This window comes from Phoxinus phoxinus (assembly GCF_949152265.1).
Source record: "Phoxinus phoxinus genome assembly, chromosome: 1".
Classification (NCBI taxonomy): Eukaryota; Metazoa; Chordata; class Actinopteri; order Cypriniformes; family Leuciscidae; genus Phoxinus; species Phoxinus phoxinus.
In genome coordinates, this window is record NC_136876.1 from 24,032,353 (window position 1) to 24,051,383 (window position 19,031).

The window sequence follows — 19,031 nt, forward strand, 5'->3', positions numbered from 1 at the left end:
GTTGTTTTAACATGCTGCTCTCAGCAGGAGAGAAAGTCCAGAATTCACAATGTGATGGAATCACAGCTTGATCTATGCTTTAGCCTCAAGGGAACTAGGTACTGTAGGTAAATGCAGATGAGAAGTCTGGAAGAAGAGCATCTTTGTGTAAAATGGCCTCATCAGATGTATTATGTATGATGTTCACAGCTGCACTGAAAACCTTGTTTGACCCTTATAGTCACAAAGCTCTGGCCTAGGACTACATGTGCGGTGCACATTCTGTGTGCAAATGTGAGACGCTGCGTTATGTGACTCGATGATCAAAGATGTCGGAATTGTAATTTAATTCGTAATTTTGAAAACACAAACTTTTGAAAACGGGTTTCAAAGTCGTTTTTGAAAGCAATACTGTTATCGTCTCCGTGTAAACAAAAAAAAACGTGAATCTTTGAAAACGGTGATGTCATGCATGCATTTTACTGTTCAGTCTATAGCCCGTTTGCCGCAAGTGCTCTGTATAGGAATGCTTATGTACGCAGGCGCATAGTCTTTCTTTACAAAGTGACCGCCAACTACTGCCCTGGCATGCATAATACAGAGTTTTTAGTAATTTTCTCGGATCCGTGTGAACGATGTCATTGTACAAAGAAAAAAAATTCTGTCATGCTCTAAAGGGTTAAATCTTTGCCATAATCTATTGCTATCCCTTAGGTTAGTGCTACAGGATGACGATCTAAATGCTAAAATATGTGTAAACAATTCAACATCACATACACTCTTACAAAAAAAAAAGGTCTTTATTGGCATCAATGGTTCCTTGAAGAACCTTTAACATCCATGATGAAACCTTTCAATTGTCAAAAGGTTTTTCATAGTGGAAAATGTTCTTTAGATCAGGGATGTCCAAACTCGTTCCTGGAGGGCCTCTGTCCGGCAGATTTTAGCTCCAACTAGCCTCAAAACACCTGTCTGGAAGTTTTTTAGTATGCCTTGATTATTGGTTCAGGCGTGTTTAATTGTGCAGGACAGTGTGGCCCTCCAGGAACAGGATTGAACACCCCTGCATTAGATTATTAAAATGTTCTTACAAAAAAATGGTTCTTTCAAGAACTTTTCATTGAACGATTAGGGGAACCAAAAACGGTTCTTCTATGGCATCGCTGTGAAAACCTAGCCTGGTTTCCGCCCTCCTACGTACTTCCGCTCAATTTTCATTTTCTTCAGTACTAAGTCTGGGATTGTGGTGTATTCTTTGGTTTTCTGAAATCAAAATTTCACCGCTCCAATCAGCAAACAGAGGGAGTGGCTGAGAACGATGACGTTGATGTTGTGCGTTAGTTTGAGTTGTAGTTCAGTAATGGCAGCGGAGAAAGATGCGAGCGATCACAGATCACTACACAGCATTTGCGGCAGATCCGAACCGAGCGCAGCGGCGTATTGTTAATGATTAGACCCAGCTTCGACAGTTGACTGAATACATTATCCACTGTCCTCAGTGTCAAATATACATTTAGAATTTGTAATTGTTCCTTGAATTCTTAAATTCGAAGAACAAAACCTGCAGCTCTCGTTGACAGACATCTTATTCTAAACACAATCCTCTGATCATTCGGATACGTGTTTACGGCCGGCGCATGACATACGTCACGACCAAACGTTAGCGATTGGTTATGGCAGATCCTGAGTGGCTCTGGGCAGATCCAATAGTTTTAAACTTCAACAGAGTACCCGCCTACAAGGAAGTTAACGCTTGTCAATGGAGAGAGGCCAGACTCTGTACAAATGAAATGCACGAGAGTCTGGTAGAACCAGGCTAGTGAAAACCCCCTTTTGCAACTTTTAATTTTAAGAGTGTAGGCCTATCAGCAGCCAACAAATATCTAATAGGATTGAATGAGTGGTGAAGAGAGCAGGCCAAATGTGAGGTGTGAGAGGAAGTGATAATGTGTACAGTGAGCTGTCAGGGTCAGGAGTGCTTCATAAGATCAGAGAGACATCTGACCTGATTTCAGCAGCAGCAACCATCCAAAATCACATCAAACATCCGTCTCCTTAATCCATCACATCAACCGGAATCAAGTGTTTGTCTTTGTGGTTAGTTGACTGGCAATGAGTGGCTTTTGCGTCTGCCTTTTTTACAAGTGTAGTGTTCGCATGTGTGGCAAGCTGACTGGAAATCAGTGGTTTTTGTGTCTCTGTGTAGGTGTGCAGCTTTCAATACATGTACATGTCTGTGTGGTTGCACTGCTTGGAAACACACACATGTTCACACTTATGTGAACACACACACAACGAGTTGGACAGGAAGAGGCGGGCTGTGAACTCTCTTCTCTTACAAGTTACTTCCGTTTTGATTTGAAGCTCATATGCTCATAGGTGGCAGCTCAAGCAAATCAAATGCAACGGTTTCTCACATGGCTCATTTGAATTGCTGCTTTGTCTTACATGTTTATGTTCTTTATGTTCTTTGAAGACACTTTCTTACCACAGCAACTTCCGAGCAGGGGATTTTCAAACTGAAGTCTCAAAATAAAATATATCAAGGTATTAATCTTGTGAATTTCTATTGAAAATTACTTTATTTACAGCCGTGTGTGTGTGTGTGTGTGTGTGTGTGTGTGTCACGAAACCTTGACTTAGTGCAATTCAGGGGGAAGCATTATGAAAAAAAATGCTACTGAGGTGCAAAATATGTCCAATTTAACGCATGATGCCTCAGTCTAACATCGCTGGTTCCTTTCAGCATGTGCAGTCATCACCATAAAAACTGTCAGCGGACTGATCAGATGACCCTGCCAGGAGTGATGTTTGAATATGTAGTTTCAAGTATGTTTATGCGCATAGAATTTGATGCTTTATGCAGTGCCTGTTGTTGAGAGACAAGCAAGTCATGCGTGGATGTTATATTGACGGCTTAAACAAATAAGATTAACACACACAAACACAGATACAACAAGCTAACACTTCTGCACACACAAATGAATGGTGGTCAACCAATATATGAATATTAATAATCATTATAATTCTATTATAGGACTTTATCAAATTTATTTTACTTAATTTTTTTTATTTGCATTGGTAAATGTATTTGTATTTTCATTACAAATAAAGCACACATTTTAGGTCACATTCTCATTATGACAATGGATCTGGATTCTGTTCATATGAACTATTTTATAATACATATTATTTACAAAAAAAATATCTTTACCATCAAAGGAATAAATACATTTTAAAATATAGGAAAATAGAAAACGATTATTTGCAACCCTCATTTTGACCCTCTATGTCATTGAAATGACAATGCCCACTCGCTATTGCATCTGAATGTTTTGTCATTTACAGACAAAACATTATGAAATTATTTATTTATGGTTTGTGATGCAGCTGTCGGATCAAATACAGTTGGCTTCTTCAGCTTTCAAAAAAGTTTATTTGTGAACTCTCCATTATTAATCTGTACCTCGTTTACAAAACAAAATGCTCCTAACAAACATATAATCCTCCGACGCAATCCCGAATGCCATTAAAATAAACCATCCACTTGCTTCTGACTCTGAGGACTTTCTGAACTCTGTACAGAGATGTGAACGAGCTTTTTAAACTGGACGTACGACTCGTCCTGTTGTCGACAGATGCAAGCACGTGGAGTATCTCAGAAAATGAATGCGCATCTATTTTATGTATCCAGTGTAGACTGCGTCAGTGATTATAATTGGTTGTATTTACTGGATGACATAATTAAATAACTGTTCACAAAATATTGATTCGACTGAGTTTTAACATTTTTTTTTAGCTCACCAAACGTAAAACTTACATGAAGAAAAACCGCTGGATGGCGCGATTGACCAATCAGAATCAAGTATTCCGCAGAGCCGTGTAATACATATTTATGATTCTAAAAATATTTCTTATTTCTTCATTTTAAGTTTTGGGTTGAAATGTGACCTAAACATGTTCATGGCAATGTGAGCATCTCTTTGGTTCCCCCCTTTTTTTGTTTAGCATTTCTAATTTTCCCTAACTCTCACTGTTGTAGTGTACCTGACGATGTGTCTCTGACAGAGTGAAAATGGCGGTGTGGATCCAGGCCCAGCAGCTGCAGGGAGATGCTCTGCACCAGATGCAGTCTCTCTACGGGCAACACTTCCCCATAGAGGTGCGACACTACCTGTCCCAGTGGATAGAGGGACAACTCTGGTATGTGAAGAGTTTGCCTGAGCTCATTTGAACTATAACTGATTTGCAGATTTTTATTTTTTTTATTTTCATTCTGTGTCTGTATGCCCTCTGTCAGGGATGCAATAGATTTAGAGAACCCTCAAGAAGAGATTAAAGCCAAGCGTTTATTGGACAACCTGATCCAGGAACTACAGAAGAAAGCAGAGCATCAAGTGGGAGAGGACGGCTTCTTACTCAAGATCAAATTAGGACATTATGCTTCACAGCTGAAGGTTCTGCTTGTTCTTTGTTTGCGAGTACAGTTCAGGAATGATGACTTAAAAAAAGGGATAAAAGATCAGACTTTTGATTTTCACACATTCAAAAGCTCTGAAATAAATGACTGTTTTGACTCACAGAGATCTCTTTTATATGTTTGTTTGAGATGTTTCTCTTAAAGGATATTTGGGGGAATAAAATGAGAGAATATAGATAGAATTTTTTTTAAATAAATGAGAGCTGTTGACATACAGTATATCAGTGCATGATGATAAAGCCATTATTAAGAACAGGCCAGTCAGGAAAGTGCAGCCGCAGTGTTTACTGTCATTAGTGTTGCACAGTGTATTTGAGTGTGTTAATGTAAACAAGACCGAGTAGATGGAGGTGTGTGTTTGTGTTTACTTTCCTCTCATTCTGACTCCGTGTGTTTTCAGAGCACATATGACCGCTGTCCCCTGGAGTTGGTGAGATGTATCAAACACATCCTGTACACGGAGCAAAGACTCGTCAGAGAGGCGACTAATGTGAGTGGACAGAGTAGGCAGTCGGTTTATTTGGACAGTTCATTTGTAATAACGGGTGATTTAAAATTAATTGTATGTGTTCGTTATCTTTATTTCGTATATATATCAAATAAATGCAGACTTGGCGAGCAGAAGAGACTTCTTATCTAATCTTAATGACACCAAACTTTGTGTGTGTGTGAGTGTGTGAGTGTGTGTGTGTGTGTGTGTGTGTGTGTGTGTGTGTGTGTGTGTGTGTGTGTGTGTGTGTGTGTGTGTGTGTGTGTGTGTGTGTGTGTGTGTGTGTGTGTGCACTGCGCGCACACACACACACACACACACACACACACACACACACACACACACACACACACACACACACACACACACACACACACACACACAGTTAAGATTAGATAAGAAGTCTCTTCTGCTCTCCAAGTCTGATTTGATCATAAATACAGTAAACACATTCATATTGTGAAATAGTATTACAATTTAAAATAACTGCTTTCTATATTAATATACTGTAAAATCTATCATATGATCCTTCAGAAATCATTCTAATATACTGATTTGATGCTCAAGAAACATTTCGTATTATTATCATTGTTGTAAACTGTTGTGCTGCTTAATTTTTTTTTTTGTCGAAACTGTGATTCATTTTTTCAAGATTCTTTTATGAATAGAAAGAACGCATTTGAAATAGATTTTTTTTGTAACAACATGAAAGTCTTTACTGTCACTGTTACTGTTTATCAATTTAATGCGTCCTTGCTGAATAAAAGTAATAAAAGGTCATAAAAAGTTTTTTAAATCTTTTGTCAAAATTATTGGCCTCTATTATTTCAAGAATTGATACCTGATATGAAGATTTTTTTAAATTTACAATATTAATCATGTAAAATACACAGAATTGCATTGGTCAAAATGTGTGGGAACCCAGGACCTCATAATTTTTCTCCCAGAGTTCTCTCTACATTCGACTGATTTATAAACACTTTGTTTGAACAAGCCATTAAAAATAGTTTGTACAATTTATAAAAAGAAAGAACTACGTTGTCGTCTTGGTTTAAATCATGGGCATGGAGTAATAAACAGGGCTGCTCCTGTAAATGAGACTGACTTTTATAATCCTCAGCATTTGCATTGTGCATGTGTAGATGAACATACATAGCTAAATATACACATACTTATCTACACACAAATTCATGATACCTGCCAAGAAAGTGCTCAGTTTTATGAGAGTAAAAGAGGAAATTTCAGATTTTATTAACTGAACTGACATCCCATAAAATCATAAAACTAAAGACAATATCAGTAAATCTAGAGGCTCACATACACATGAAAATGCCCACTCATGCCTTTTGTTCTTAGGCACACCTGCACATCCACTCAACGCATAATATTTATGTTCACATACCATGTATGCACTACACAAAACAATATTTAGTTTGCTCAAACACACATATACGTGCACCCAGTCTTACGTGGGCATAGAGGAATAACCTCACCTGCGTGGGTTATTCATACACAATGGGACAGAGATGATAAGGACAGTATACATATTGAAGCTTTGGTTTGTGGGATTTTCGTAGAAGAATCGTTGATCAGGTTGTTTTAAAAGTATCTACAAACTTTCTTCATGCTGCTAGTTTATCAAAACTAAAACAAAAACATACAAAAAGTTGAATTATATCATGCTCCTATGCTTTTCTGAAATATTCTGTTATAATTTTGTGAAACATAGTTTTAGTGAAACTGAACGTTGAACCATGTGTGTCTGTGATTGGCAGTCAAGCTCACCGGTGGGTGGGGTGATGGACAGCATGTCGCAGAAGTACCATCAGATAAACCAGGCGTTTGAGGAGCTCAGAATTTTGACTCAGGACACAGAGAATGACCTCAGAAAACTACAGCACAACCAGGAGTACTTCATTATACAATACCAGGAGAGCCTCAGAATACAGGGTATACGTCCACACACATTTACAGTTATACACGCAGCAAACGCTGTTTTGCTTGCATTCAAAATATATTTAAGTATTTCCTGGAAATCAAACTTTGCCATTGCAAGAGCCATGCTTTGCTGTTTGAGATACAGGACACACACACACACACACACATACACACACACACACACACACACACACACACACACACACACACACACAACTGAAAATACGTCAGCTCAGGAAAGAAATTGCTAGATTCACAACCCACTTGTGGCTTTTTTCATACCCAGATGGCTCTTCTACATACAATAATATGGGAATTTTATTTTTATATTTTTTATTTTACTTCTGTTAGAATTTATATTTTACTTCTGTTTGTGGACTAAATCTTTGTCTGCTTTGTGCAGCTCAGTTATCAAGCCTGGCCACGCTGCCTCCAGCCGACCGACAGCTACGAGAGCCCAGCCTGCTCAGCAAGAGAGCCACAGTAGAGGCCTGGCTGACCCGAGAGGCCAACACCCTGCAGAAATACAGACTGGTACTCACACATACACACTCGGAATGAATTGTATAGCATTAGCATTAGCATAATGCAACACTCAAACTGTAACATTAGTAGCACATGCTTTTAAGAGCCACGTCTTAAACATTTATAGCAAGTTTTTGTTTAAGAAATTTAAACTTTTATTCAGCAAGAATGCATTAAATGAATAGAAAAAGGTAAAGACAACAATGGTACAAAGACAACAATGGTAAAAAAATGATCTTTGATAATCCATTTCATTTGGGTGTACGTCACAATACAGAAGAAAATGTTGTTACTTTTGTTTTATCACGATTTATACAAATTACCTCTGTTTTGATTGGCGAACCCGGTAAAAAGAGGAACACATTAATTTCAAAAGATGCTGTTTACCATTATAATATGTCTTCTTTAACCCTCTGGGGACCAAAAACGCGCCGGCGCGCGTTTCGGTTTTTTTCACATAGCAGCAAAATAGACTTGATATATTAAATAAATAAATATGAAAAAATAAACTGTTAAATGTCTTATTTATGGGTTCACTTACAATCGAAATAAAACATTGTGCTTTTGTAAAATAAAGAAAGTAAACAGGGTGTGCTTTCTGCTTCTCCGTCTCCGTTTTTCTAGTGCACGTCTGTAAACTTAAACAAAACTCAGCGAATACTATTCACTCAGACATGAGCTATATATCTCTATAATCATTTAAGTGTGTAGTTTTAAATTATCTAATTCAAAACTAAAACAAATATTCTCTGTTTATGTAATCTATATAAAAAGAGCGAGAGATCAGCCGTTCTCATTATCGTTCTGGCACCCATTACTCTATTTGACACGCCCATGGAGAGCGCACGCTATTCAAGCGCAGATAATCTGAAGCAACACATCAGTCAACGCCCACAACAGCTGGAAAACACACTGTAGTGAGGAATAATAATATCGTGATAATCCTGGAAAATTTTACCTCAAACGTGCTGGAGTAGCCTAACAACGGATCCAGCTGCAGATGATCAGTAAGTGCTTTGTTCTAATCGCGATATGAAATGGTGTCTGTAAACCGCAAAACACTGTTTAAATTTGAATCGCGTTTCTGTGTTTGAATGAATACACGGCACAGATGCATGCTGTTGTTTACTACAGCTCGCGTGTGTGTGAATGAATTAACCTTTAGTTTAGCTTTTAGCAAACTATCTATATTGCCTACTGAGATGAGTAAAAATCGACTGAATACGTTGAAATAAAATGTCTTTGTATAAGCAACATATTAAACTGCAAATGAACATTTATGCCCTAATATATATTATAAAAGACGATATGTTACAGACGAAATATGAAAGACAACATTTCGTTTTGGATAGATTATAAAGTTTTTACTGCCACATCAAAACCTAATTTACAAGGTGCAAACAAAATCTTAAAAGATCAATATAAGCCTTCTCTTTAAATTATTTTTGTGTTTTATTAGTGACAAATTTGGGGAGAGGATAGCCTACATATTCCAAAACTTTCTGAAAATACGAATGAGAATTAACTGTACAATTACTAGAAATGTTTACCTTGGATATTATACAATTATACAATTCCACAGTTTGTGGAAAAATACACTTTTTTTCAAGATGTTTCCAACTCTGAACCAATTCTGTAGTAATATATATATATATATATATATATATATATATATATATATACATACATATATACATATTAGGGCTGAACGATACATCGAATTTTCATCGTCATCGCGATATGAACTCCCGCGATGAACACATCGCTACAGACAGCCTGACACGATGAATAATGCCTGGTTCAGATTACACGTTTTTGACTCCTAAAATCTTGTCATGTCGTGGACAAGAAACATGTCAGACTACACGTTGCTTTCCGACCAGTCATCGCGTGCCGTCACACACACACATTCACTCGCACGCACAGACACACAAACACACACACACTCACTGTCCCTCGCTCACTCACTTGCTCACTCACTCACTCGCGCACACACACACACACTGGCGCACACACACAATCACTGTTGCACTCTCACTCACTCACTCTCGCCTCGCTCACATATTCAACCCGTCGTGGAGGACCGTTAAAGAATGAAACATGCGATAGTCTTTCTGTCGTGAAGCATCGCAGACGCGACGTAGGTTGTCGCCCACTATGACACACTATACGAGATGAAACGATCGAATCTTGCGTCCCGACGCCCGTTGTCGTTATTACGAATCTCCATGACACCATACGTCAAACGGATCGTGCCAAAATCGCGTTAAAATCGTGTATTCTGAACCAGGCAGGTAATAAACGTTTGACCTATCACGCAAATAACCTATTAAAGCACTAAGACATGGGAACAGTATAGTTAACAATCACATTTATCGCAAGTCATATCGTCATCGCAATATTAAACAATGTTATCGCACATCGCAGCTTTTCCTCATATCGTGCAGCCCTAATACATATATACATATATGAATGTATATATATATATATATATATATATATATATGTGTGTGTGTGTTGTCTTTGCATTCTTTCTTGTGGCTCAGTGACACCTGAATGAAAGCTCATTAGTATGCAGCATTAGCAGGTCTTTGTCTTCTCTCAGGTGTGAATTAGGACATCATTCATGACCTTGTTGGATCATTCACGCCCACCTGTATTTTGCTTTTCCAAACAAAAAGTGTCTTACAAAATTTAAATCAATCTATTGTTTAATGTGAACGATTAGCCCGGATGATTTTCAGATCATTTTGAAGTAAAAACTCTAGGCGACAACATCCATTAGTCAAAAGTATTGTGGGAATATGTGAAGTTGGTCTTATGTGGTCTTATATCAGAAAATTTAAGTTTGAGTTTTTTTAATAACCACGCATAAATAATATTCTCTCAAAAATGCAAACATGTACATACATGTTGCTCACATATTATGATAGCCATGTTTGTGCTAAATAGAGTGTGATTACACCTTTGCCATTAATATGTTTATAAGCAACTGAAAAAAATACAAATATCAGGGCATGTCAAAACATCTCAAGGACCCCAAAAACACCTTGATCCCCAGAGGGTTAAAATGAAAACATTTGTTTTCAAGTACAGTACTAAACTTGAGGGCCGTTGTCATTTACATGAGTACAGTACATATGTTCATATCTGTTCATGTGATGTCATATGAGCTAGTGTGTGTGTGTGTGTGTCTGTGCTCAGGGCTTGGCAGAGAAACACCAGAAGACACTGGCATTGCTACGGAAACAGCAGACGGTTATTCTTGATGATGAGCTGATTCAGTGGAAGAGACGTCAACAGCTGGCTGGCAACGGAGGGCCACCCGAGGGAGGACTGGACATACTGCAGTCATGGTGCGCACACACACTTGCTTAGGATGTATCATAGACTTCTATTGTTTTTAAAGCTAAAGTTAATTATAATTACTACAGATTAACCCAAACACTGCATTTACATTACACATACACAACTTGTTCACACAGCAGATCTTTCATTCATGTTTTCGTTACACATTTCTGCTTGTGTGCATGTGCACAGGTGTGAGAAGCTAGCAGAAACCATTTGGCAGAATCGTCAGCAGATCCGGAGGGCGGAGCATCTGAGACAGCAGCTGCCCATTCCTGGCCCCATCGAAGAGCTGCTGACCGAACTCAACAGCACCATCACAGATATCATCTCAGCTTTAGTCACCAGGTGTGTGTGTGTGTGTGTGTGTGTGTGTGTGTTCTCGAGAGGGAGAGAGAGTAGCAGTTCAGTTAAGGTCAAGTGATAAAGTGGAGTAACACAACCAATATTCTCACTCTAATCAACATCATGCATTTTTATTATATGCACTCTTTCTAGCCATTGCTGCTATTTAAGTGTTGACTTCACAATGCATTTGAAAGCATCATATCAGTTGCCATGGTGACATGTACCACATTCAAGTCATACATCAGCTTCCTTTCAGTTTTCTGTATGTGTGTTTATTTTGTCACTCAGTATAGAGCCTCCAAGTGGGTTAAACAGTTACATTTAATTATTTAGCAGACGCTTTTAACCAAAGCGACTTACAAATGAGGAGAGCAACGGAAGCAAACAAACTAACAATATACGGCAGCAATATGCAAGTGCCGTGACCAGTCTCAAGTTTGTCCAGCTCAGTACACGTAGCAAGGTGCTTCTTTTTTCTTTTTGTTTTTTAAACAGATATAGAATAGTAAGTGTTAGTATTAATGGGTCAAGTGTTGCCGGAAAATATGCGTCTTCAGCAGTTTCTTGAAAATGGCTATAGACTCAGCTGCTCGGGTTGAGTTAGGCTGGTCATTCCTCGAGCGGGGAACAGTCCAGGTGAAGGTCCATGAAAGTGATTTTCTGCCTCTTTGAGATGGCACCACAAGGCACCATACACTTGCAGAACGCAAGCCTCTGGAGGGCACATGAGTCTAGTTCTACCAGAAAGACTCGGGAGATAAATTGATATAACAGCGTATATTTATTAACAGCCCAGCAAGCATGAATTTATAAAGTTCTTTGGCGTAGGCCCCGTCCTTAGAGAGCAATGCGAGGGTAGCGGAATCTGCATATCCTGCCTGAAGACGAAGGCAGGGGCGCAGCCGACCCCCCTGGAGGTTAAGGAAGGGACCATCCTGGTGGTGGTGGGGAGGATGAGGGGGAAGGTACCATCTTGGTGGTGGTTGGGGAGGATGGAGGTAATTGGCAGCGTCAGCATCTGCGAACTCAGACAAATGTAAGTACCGATCTTTTATACTGTGAGTGTTAGCACATGATTGGTTAAGAGAAATAATACGTGGCACGCTGATTGAGTCTTCCTGGCAGAACTTACGCTAAAGCTGTCATTTCTATAGGCAGACATCAGTGCCTTGAATTTGATGCGATCAGCAATTGGCAACCAGTGCAATTTTATGAGGAGAGGTGTGATGTCCGCTCTCTTCAGCTCATTAAAGACCGCTCTTGCTGCTGCATTCTGGATCATTTGCAGAGGTTTGAGAGTACATGCAGGAAGGCCTGCCAAGAGAGCATTACAATAGTTCAGTCTTGATAAAACAAGATCATGGACAAGGAATTGTGTAGCATGCTCTGATAGAAAGGCCCTGATCCTCCTAATGTTGTATAAGGCAAATCTGCAGGACCCGGCAGTTTTAGCAATGTGGTCTGTGAAGTTCAACTGATCATAAATCACAGCTCCGAGGTTCCTGGCTGTCCTGGAAGAAGTTATGGATGACGAACCTAGCTGAATGGAAGTTGTGATGAAATGTTGGGTTGGCCGAGCGAGATCACAAGCAGCTCTGTCTTTGCAGGGTTTAGTTTAAGGTGGTGGTCCTTCATCCAGTCCGAAATATCTGTCAGGCTGAGATGCGAGTAGCTACAGTCGGATTATTTCGTTAGAATGAGAGGTAGAGTTGTGTGTCATCAGCATAGCATTGATAGGAACAACCATGTTTCTGAATGACTGTGTAGATGGGAAAGAGAAGTGGTCCAGGCATTAAGCCCTGAGGCACCCCCATAGCTAGATGTCGCAACCTACAGTAGCTATATGAGTAAAATACTTACTCTCATGCCATTCCAAACTGTATGACTTTCTTTAATATTATGTTACACAAAATGTGCCAGTCCCTTTTTCCACCATGAAATGACAATAAATGGCCTTCAAAAAGGATGCAAAAGCATTATAAACATATCAAAGTGGGCCATACACAACTCATGCACTATGTTCCTAGTTTTGTAAAGCCAAACAGTACAGTAGCTTTGTGTGTGAAACAGATGGAAATTCAAGTCATTATTCACAGAAAATCTATGCCTTAGTTCATGAAAGTTCATTCTTCATGAAATTGCTACTTCTATCATAAACTATTATTTATGCTCCTAGGAAAACTAGGGCATATGTCAAGAGTTTCAGTGACTAGCAACTTAAATGTCCTCTACTCTTCTAAAAGTTTTGGGCCAGTAAGATGCTCACCAAGGCTGCTTTTGTTTGATCGAAAAAACATATACAGAAAAATATGATATATTGTGAAATATAACAATATAAAATACAATACAAAACAAAATAAGTGTTTTCTGTTTTCCTATATTTTGCAATGTTATTTATTCCTGTGTGTGTGTGTGTGTGTGTGTGTGTGTGTGTGTGTGTGTGTGTGTGTGTGTGTGTGTGTGTGTGTGTGTGTGTGTGTGTGTGTGTGTGTGTGTGTGTGTGTGTGTGTGTGTGTGTGTGTGTGTGTGTGTGTGTGTGTGTGTGTGTGTGTGTGTTTTATCTGCAGTACCTTTATCATCGAAAAGCAGCCTCCTCAGGTGCTGAAAACACAAACTAAGTTTGCTGCGACAGTGCGTTTGCTGGTAGGTGGGAAACTCAACGTGCACATGAACCCACCGCAGGTCAAAGCCACCATCATCAGTGAACAACAGGCCAAGGCCTTGCTCAAGAATGAAAACACCAGAAAGTGAGCAGAAACACAAAACATTGGATTTAGTAACTTCTTTGAGTGTTGTTGATTACTCATTGTGAATTAGACTAATATGTCAACATGTTTCATCAGGCACCCTGATACACCATCCTACATTTACGAACACACACACATTTTTATGCACAAACCCAATTTTTAGCTGCATTTTCTGCTTAATGGACTCTGATCTTGGTTAAAAAGCTTATCTCCATTATCTTTACATCTACATGCTGAATAATATTCTCTGTATATGTGTCTGTCTAACAGTGACAGCAGTGGCGAGATCTTGAATAACAACTGTGTGATGGAGTACCACCAGACCACAGGCACCCTCAGTGCACACTTTAGAAACATGGTGAGTGCACCGTGGCCGTCTAGGGGCTAACTTTAGAAAAAATGTCTGTAAGAGTGTGTGAATGTTTCAAAGTACGCTGTAAGCCACCAAGTTTATTCATAATTTACTCCGTGCCTTTAGAGAACAGAGATCTACTCTAGGTTACAATATCAACCATGACAAACAATAACAAAATAATTATATTATTTCTGTACATTTGTTAACCAGAAAGTGTAACAATTACTTGTTACCCAAGTAATTCTGTCTTACTTTTGTACACTATATTGTATTTGTTTATAATAAAAGGAAGTTTAAATGTTTTAAAAGTTTAAAAACTTTCTTTATTATAAACACTTGGATAGGCAATTTTATAATATATTCATATAATGTGAATGACATTTGTAGATGTAGCTTAAGTATTTTTGTGTGAAAGTGACTCATGTTAAATGGGAAGAAGAACTTGACTATATTTCTCTCTCTCTCTCTCTCTCTCTCTCTCTCTCTCTCTCTCTCTCTCTCTCTCTCTCTCTCTCTCTCTCTCTCTCTCTCTCTCTCTCTCTCTCTCTCTCTCTCTCTCTCTCTCTCTCTCTCTCTCTCTCTCTCTCTCTCTCTCTCTCTCTCTCTCTCTCGTTCTATAGTCTCTGAAGCGGATCAGGCGTTCAGACCGCCGAGGAGCGGAGTCTGTTACAGAGGAGAAGTTCACCATTTTGTTTGAATCACAGTTCAGTGTTGGCGGAAATGAGCTGGTATTTCAGGTTAAGGTAAGATTGAGATGTCTCATGAACTGTTACGAACCACATATATGGATGTAGAAATAATTATAACTGAGACATTTCTTTGATAATCACATAGATTGTCATTCATTTTCATACAAACATGCCTTAATGACTATGTACATTTTAGACTGGAGTTGCTTTTTGGTTTACTACAAAACTTTTCTATTATTTATTTCTTTAATGGCAGCAATTACTCCTGTCTTCAGTCACATGATCCTTCCGAAATCATACTGATATACTTATTTGCCGTGCAATATTTTTTGTAGATACATTTTTTTGAATTCTTTAAAAAAACAGATAAAAAACAGCATTCATTTTTTTTAACAATATAAACGTTTTTACTGTCACTTTTGATCAATTGAATGCATCCTTGCTGAACAAAAGTATAATTTATTTATTTCAAAAGAAAAAAATCTTACTGACCCCCAATTTTTGAATGGTATTGTACAATTATTATTATTAAAGTAATTATGTATAATAAAGTAAATTGCAACTTGGTTCATTCATTTTTCTCATCCACACATTTCCCCCCAGACTCTCTCTTTGCCTGTGGTGGTAATTGTCCATGGAAGTCAAGACAACAATGCTACAGCCACAGTTCTATGGGACAATGCATTTGCTGAACCGGTTAGTTCCTGATAACATCAGTGCATCTTTGGTTGGGTGATGTGGTGTGGTGGTTAAAGTTCAGGCCATCATTATTGTGCAAATTACTTAATACCAGGGAGGCTGCCCCTGTAATAAGCTCTTGAGGCCGTTGTATGGCGACATCACAAGAAAGTAGTGGAAATAAATTCCCAGGTCATGTGGCGATAAATAAAGTTCCTATAACTTAACCGTGTAGAACATCAAAAATCAGCCCTGACTTGACAACAGACGAGACTTATTCTTTAAACCATACGTAATGTAATGTCTCTCCCACTCAAACAAACAACTCCCCACAACAAACAAACAAAACTGTCACTTTTCATAGCGTGGGTGTTGATTGGATGGCTAATGACATATGACTAACATTCCTTTACTGTACCCTTATTCTCCTTAAAGGTTGTATTAGCGATTTCAGGCTCAAACATAAATGATCACATTCATCTTATCTTTCTTAACGATCCGCTAGCTGCCCGCCCCATAAGCACGCCGTCAAAAAAACGTGTCTCTGTAGGCAGCCTAGGCTCTGAGATCTGCACACAAAAACAATTGGTTTCACCAACCACTCAAAACCAAAATAAATAGTGTTCAACCAATCACCGCCAGGGGCTGGGTGTTGTGAGGTTTTGCGCTCGTGCACGGTGACGGCTGCACGCGAAGTCGGAGCTGAAGAAGAAGCCAGCTTCTATCAATGAACAAGAGAAATTGAGCATGGCTGAGTCAATCCCAAAGAGGAGGAGGATTAGGGCGAGGGAATACCATCGTGTTTATTCGAAGACACTAATAGTTAACGGGAAGGCTTTTGAAAGGTGGAGAGAACTTAAAGAACTGAATTTTTTTTAAATCAGACGCCAAGGTTGCACTGTTTCTTCTGGACAGGTGAGTAGCTGCTAGTTCCACTTTTTTGGATGTGAACTGTGTGAAAATATCTTTTAGAAATGCGCGTGCATGATCATTTTTTTCATGATGTATGAAACGGGAGGGAGGGAGGGGCGAGCTAACTTGGTTTGTTTGGGATCTCGCTTCAAACACAAACAGAAGTGACGTCACCCACAATCGCTGATACAACCTTTAAAAGAGCATTTACTCACCCTCATGTCATTCCAAACCCGTATTACTTTTTCTTCCGTGGAACACAAAAGGAGAAGTGAGTGAATGGTGACCAGTGGCTGTCAAACTACAAAAAAACACAATAAAAGCATCATACATGTAGTTCATATTAGGTTTTTCAAGAGATGTCTAGTTAGTATCATATCATTACTAATAAATTTTTCTTAAGGGCAGCAGTGAATGGCATGCGTACAGAACATGTTAGATACTTATGCAAATCAAGCAGGATATGGTGAGTGAAGGAGTTGATGTAATATATCCCTCTATATTGTCATGCAATTTCTTTGTTCTTTTCCTAAAACCAAGGGCGTAGTAGGTTTCATTTTGAGATTGGTGGGGACATTTTTGCACTTTTGACTACAATTTCTAGTAATCTAAAGCCTTTATTTATAGACATGGTAGCCAACACACTCATTACAATATTAGCTTTCTGTACTTTATAATAGAATATCATAATCATAAATAATAAACAAGCATGCATTCATAACAGCAAAAAAGTGATCAGAGATTTGAGGTTTTGAGTCTATATTGACTTCAATTAATCAATTCTGTAATTTTAAAAGTTAAAAGTCAGTAATGACGACAAGGAGGCTGTTTAACAGATACTTAACTTTACTCTGTCCATATAGTGCATTCGTCAACATACAGTACATCAGCATCAGAGTACATATACATAATGTATGTAGAGCACTTGCAGGCAGTGTGCAAATTGCAGTGTTTTTAGGGGTCAGGATGCTCTTATTGACGCTGTAGTGTATATTCTGAACTGGACCATCAATGATTTTAGAAGAAATGCAACCAGGAGTCTACTGTTGCTAATGTAACAAACAACTTTCACGTGCATCTGATCGAAAGATAAACCACATGCTCTTATTTCAGTGTTGTTTTTAATTTTGTGGATATTTCAGTTTGCCATTTAGTTAAAGAGGGTAAACTTTACCATTCAACTGAACTGTTCACGTTTTAAAAACTTACCTTACTTTATGCATTAAATGCACATCCTTGAAAGATTGCAGTTTTCTAACGCATTTACTTTAACTTCTCATGTAATGTCAAGGGTACGACCCCTATATTTCAGATGCGGACAAAAATTTACAACAACAGTGGTTATATAAATGTATTTTAATTGTTTGATCAAAATTATTGCTAGGGGCAATTCAGTAGTCGCTGGATATTGCTTCCCTACTAAATTCTATGCCCTTGCTTAAAACCAAAGTGATTGTGACCCACTGAGAACCTGCCTGATGAATAAAGTTTTTGATAAGGTCCTATATTTTTCATTCTCTCTCAGGGACGGGTGCCCTTTATTGTGCCTGACAAGGTGTTATGGCCGCAGTTGTGTGAGGCTCTGAATATGAAGTACAAGGCAGAAGTGCAGTCAAATCGAGGCCTGTCCGAGGAGAATCTCGTCTTCCTCGCTCAGAAAGCTTTCTGCAGCTCCAGCGTCAACCCGGAGGAATACCGCAACATGACCATGACCTGGTCACAGTTTAACAGGGTAAATACACAACTCGATCTCAACCACAGTGCTGGACTGACTTAGTGACTTAGTGACTGACTCTTCTGTAAAATCTGTTCTTCCTTGTCTATCCATACCAGTGAAAAATATGCATAGAAGGAAATACTTATCAAAGAAAACACAAAAAATAAATAGATAAACAGCCAACAACCTATGCAAGATAAAGACTAATGGACTGTTGGTTTAGTGAGGTCAAATATTTAGTTAATTTTGACACACACACACACACTACCGTTCAAAAGTTTGGGGTCTGTAACATTTTAGATTTTTAATGGAGTAAATTTTGCTCACAGAGGCTATATTTATTTGATCAAAAATACAGTAAAATGGTAATTTTGTGAAATATTAAAATTTAAAATAACTGTTTTCTATTTTAATACATTTTAAAATGCAATATATTCCTGTGATGGCAAAGCTGAATTGTCTCCTGTGTCACATGATCCAGAAATCATAATATGCTGATTTGGTGCTCAAGAAACATTTCTTATTATTATCAGTTGATTTTTTTTTACATTTTACATACATTCATACATTTTTTTTTCAGGATAATTTGATGAATAGAACATTTAAAAGAACTGCATTTATTTGATTCATTTATTTTGTAACCATGTATAAGTATTTAATGTCACTCATACTGTATAAGTATATAAAAAGCATTAACTGACCCAAACTTTTGAGCTATTTTCATTGGTGAAGCAAAATGCAAATTGACTGCCAATATTGGGTCTAAAATGTAAATCATCCAGTTATCAGTCATAATGACGTGTCCCATGCTGTTTTCGAAAGCCA

The 19,031-nt window shown here is 38.3% G+C and overlaps 1 protein-coding gene across 6 annotated transcripts in view; it reads left to right on the plus strand.

Moving 5' to 3' along the window:
- Positions 1 to 19,031, plus strand: part of stat5a (signal transducer and activator of transcription 5a) — an 82,558-nt gene that overhangs the window by 51,513 nt on the left and 12,014 nt on the right. For 4 of the 6 annotated variants that reach the window (XR_013799090.1, XM_079624021.1, XM_079624020.1 and 1 more), the window contains 12 exons: positions 4,048 to 4,182; positions 4,280 to 4,436; positions 4,860 to 4,949; positions 6,725 to 6,899; positions 7,291 to 7,421; positions 10,617 to 10,768; positions 10,953 to 11,108; positions 13,676 to 13,855; positions 14,126 to 14,213; positions 14,831 to 14,953; positions 15,503 to 15,595; positions 18,015 to 18,221. Coding sequence is in view for 5 of the 6 variants with exons in the window: in XM_079624021.1 (XP_079480147.1) it covers positions 4,055 to 4,182; positions 4,280 to 4,436; positions 4,860 to 4,949; positions 6,725 to 6,899; positions 7,291 to 7,421; positions 10,617 to 10,768; positions 10,953 to 11,108; positions 13,676 to 13,855; positions 14,126 to 14,213; positions 14,831 to 14,953; positions 15,503 to 15,595; positions 18,015 to 18,221 (1,680 nt within the window). In the remaining variant the exon portion in view is untranslated. Of the gene's footprint in view, positions 1 to 2,455; positions 2,527 to 4,021; positions 4,183 to 4,279; positions 4,437 to 4,859; positions 4,950 to 6,724; positions 6,900 to 7,290; positions 7,422 to 10,616; positions 10,769 to 10,952; positions 11,109 to 13,675; positions 13,856 to 14,125; positions 14,214 to 14,830; positions 14,954 to 15,502; positions 15,596 to 18,014; positions 18,222 to 19,031 lie in introns of all 6 variants that reach the window. The other 2 variants (XM_079624023.1, XM_079624022.1) reach the window with 2 other exon arrangements.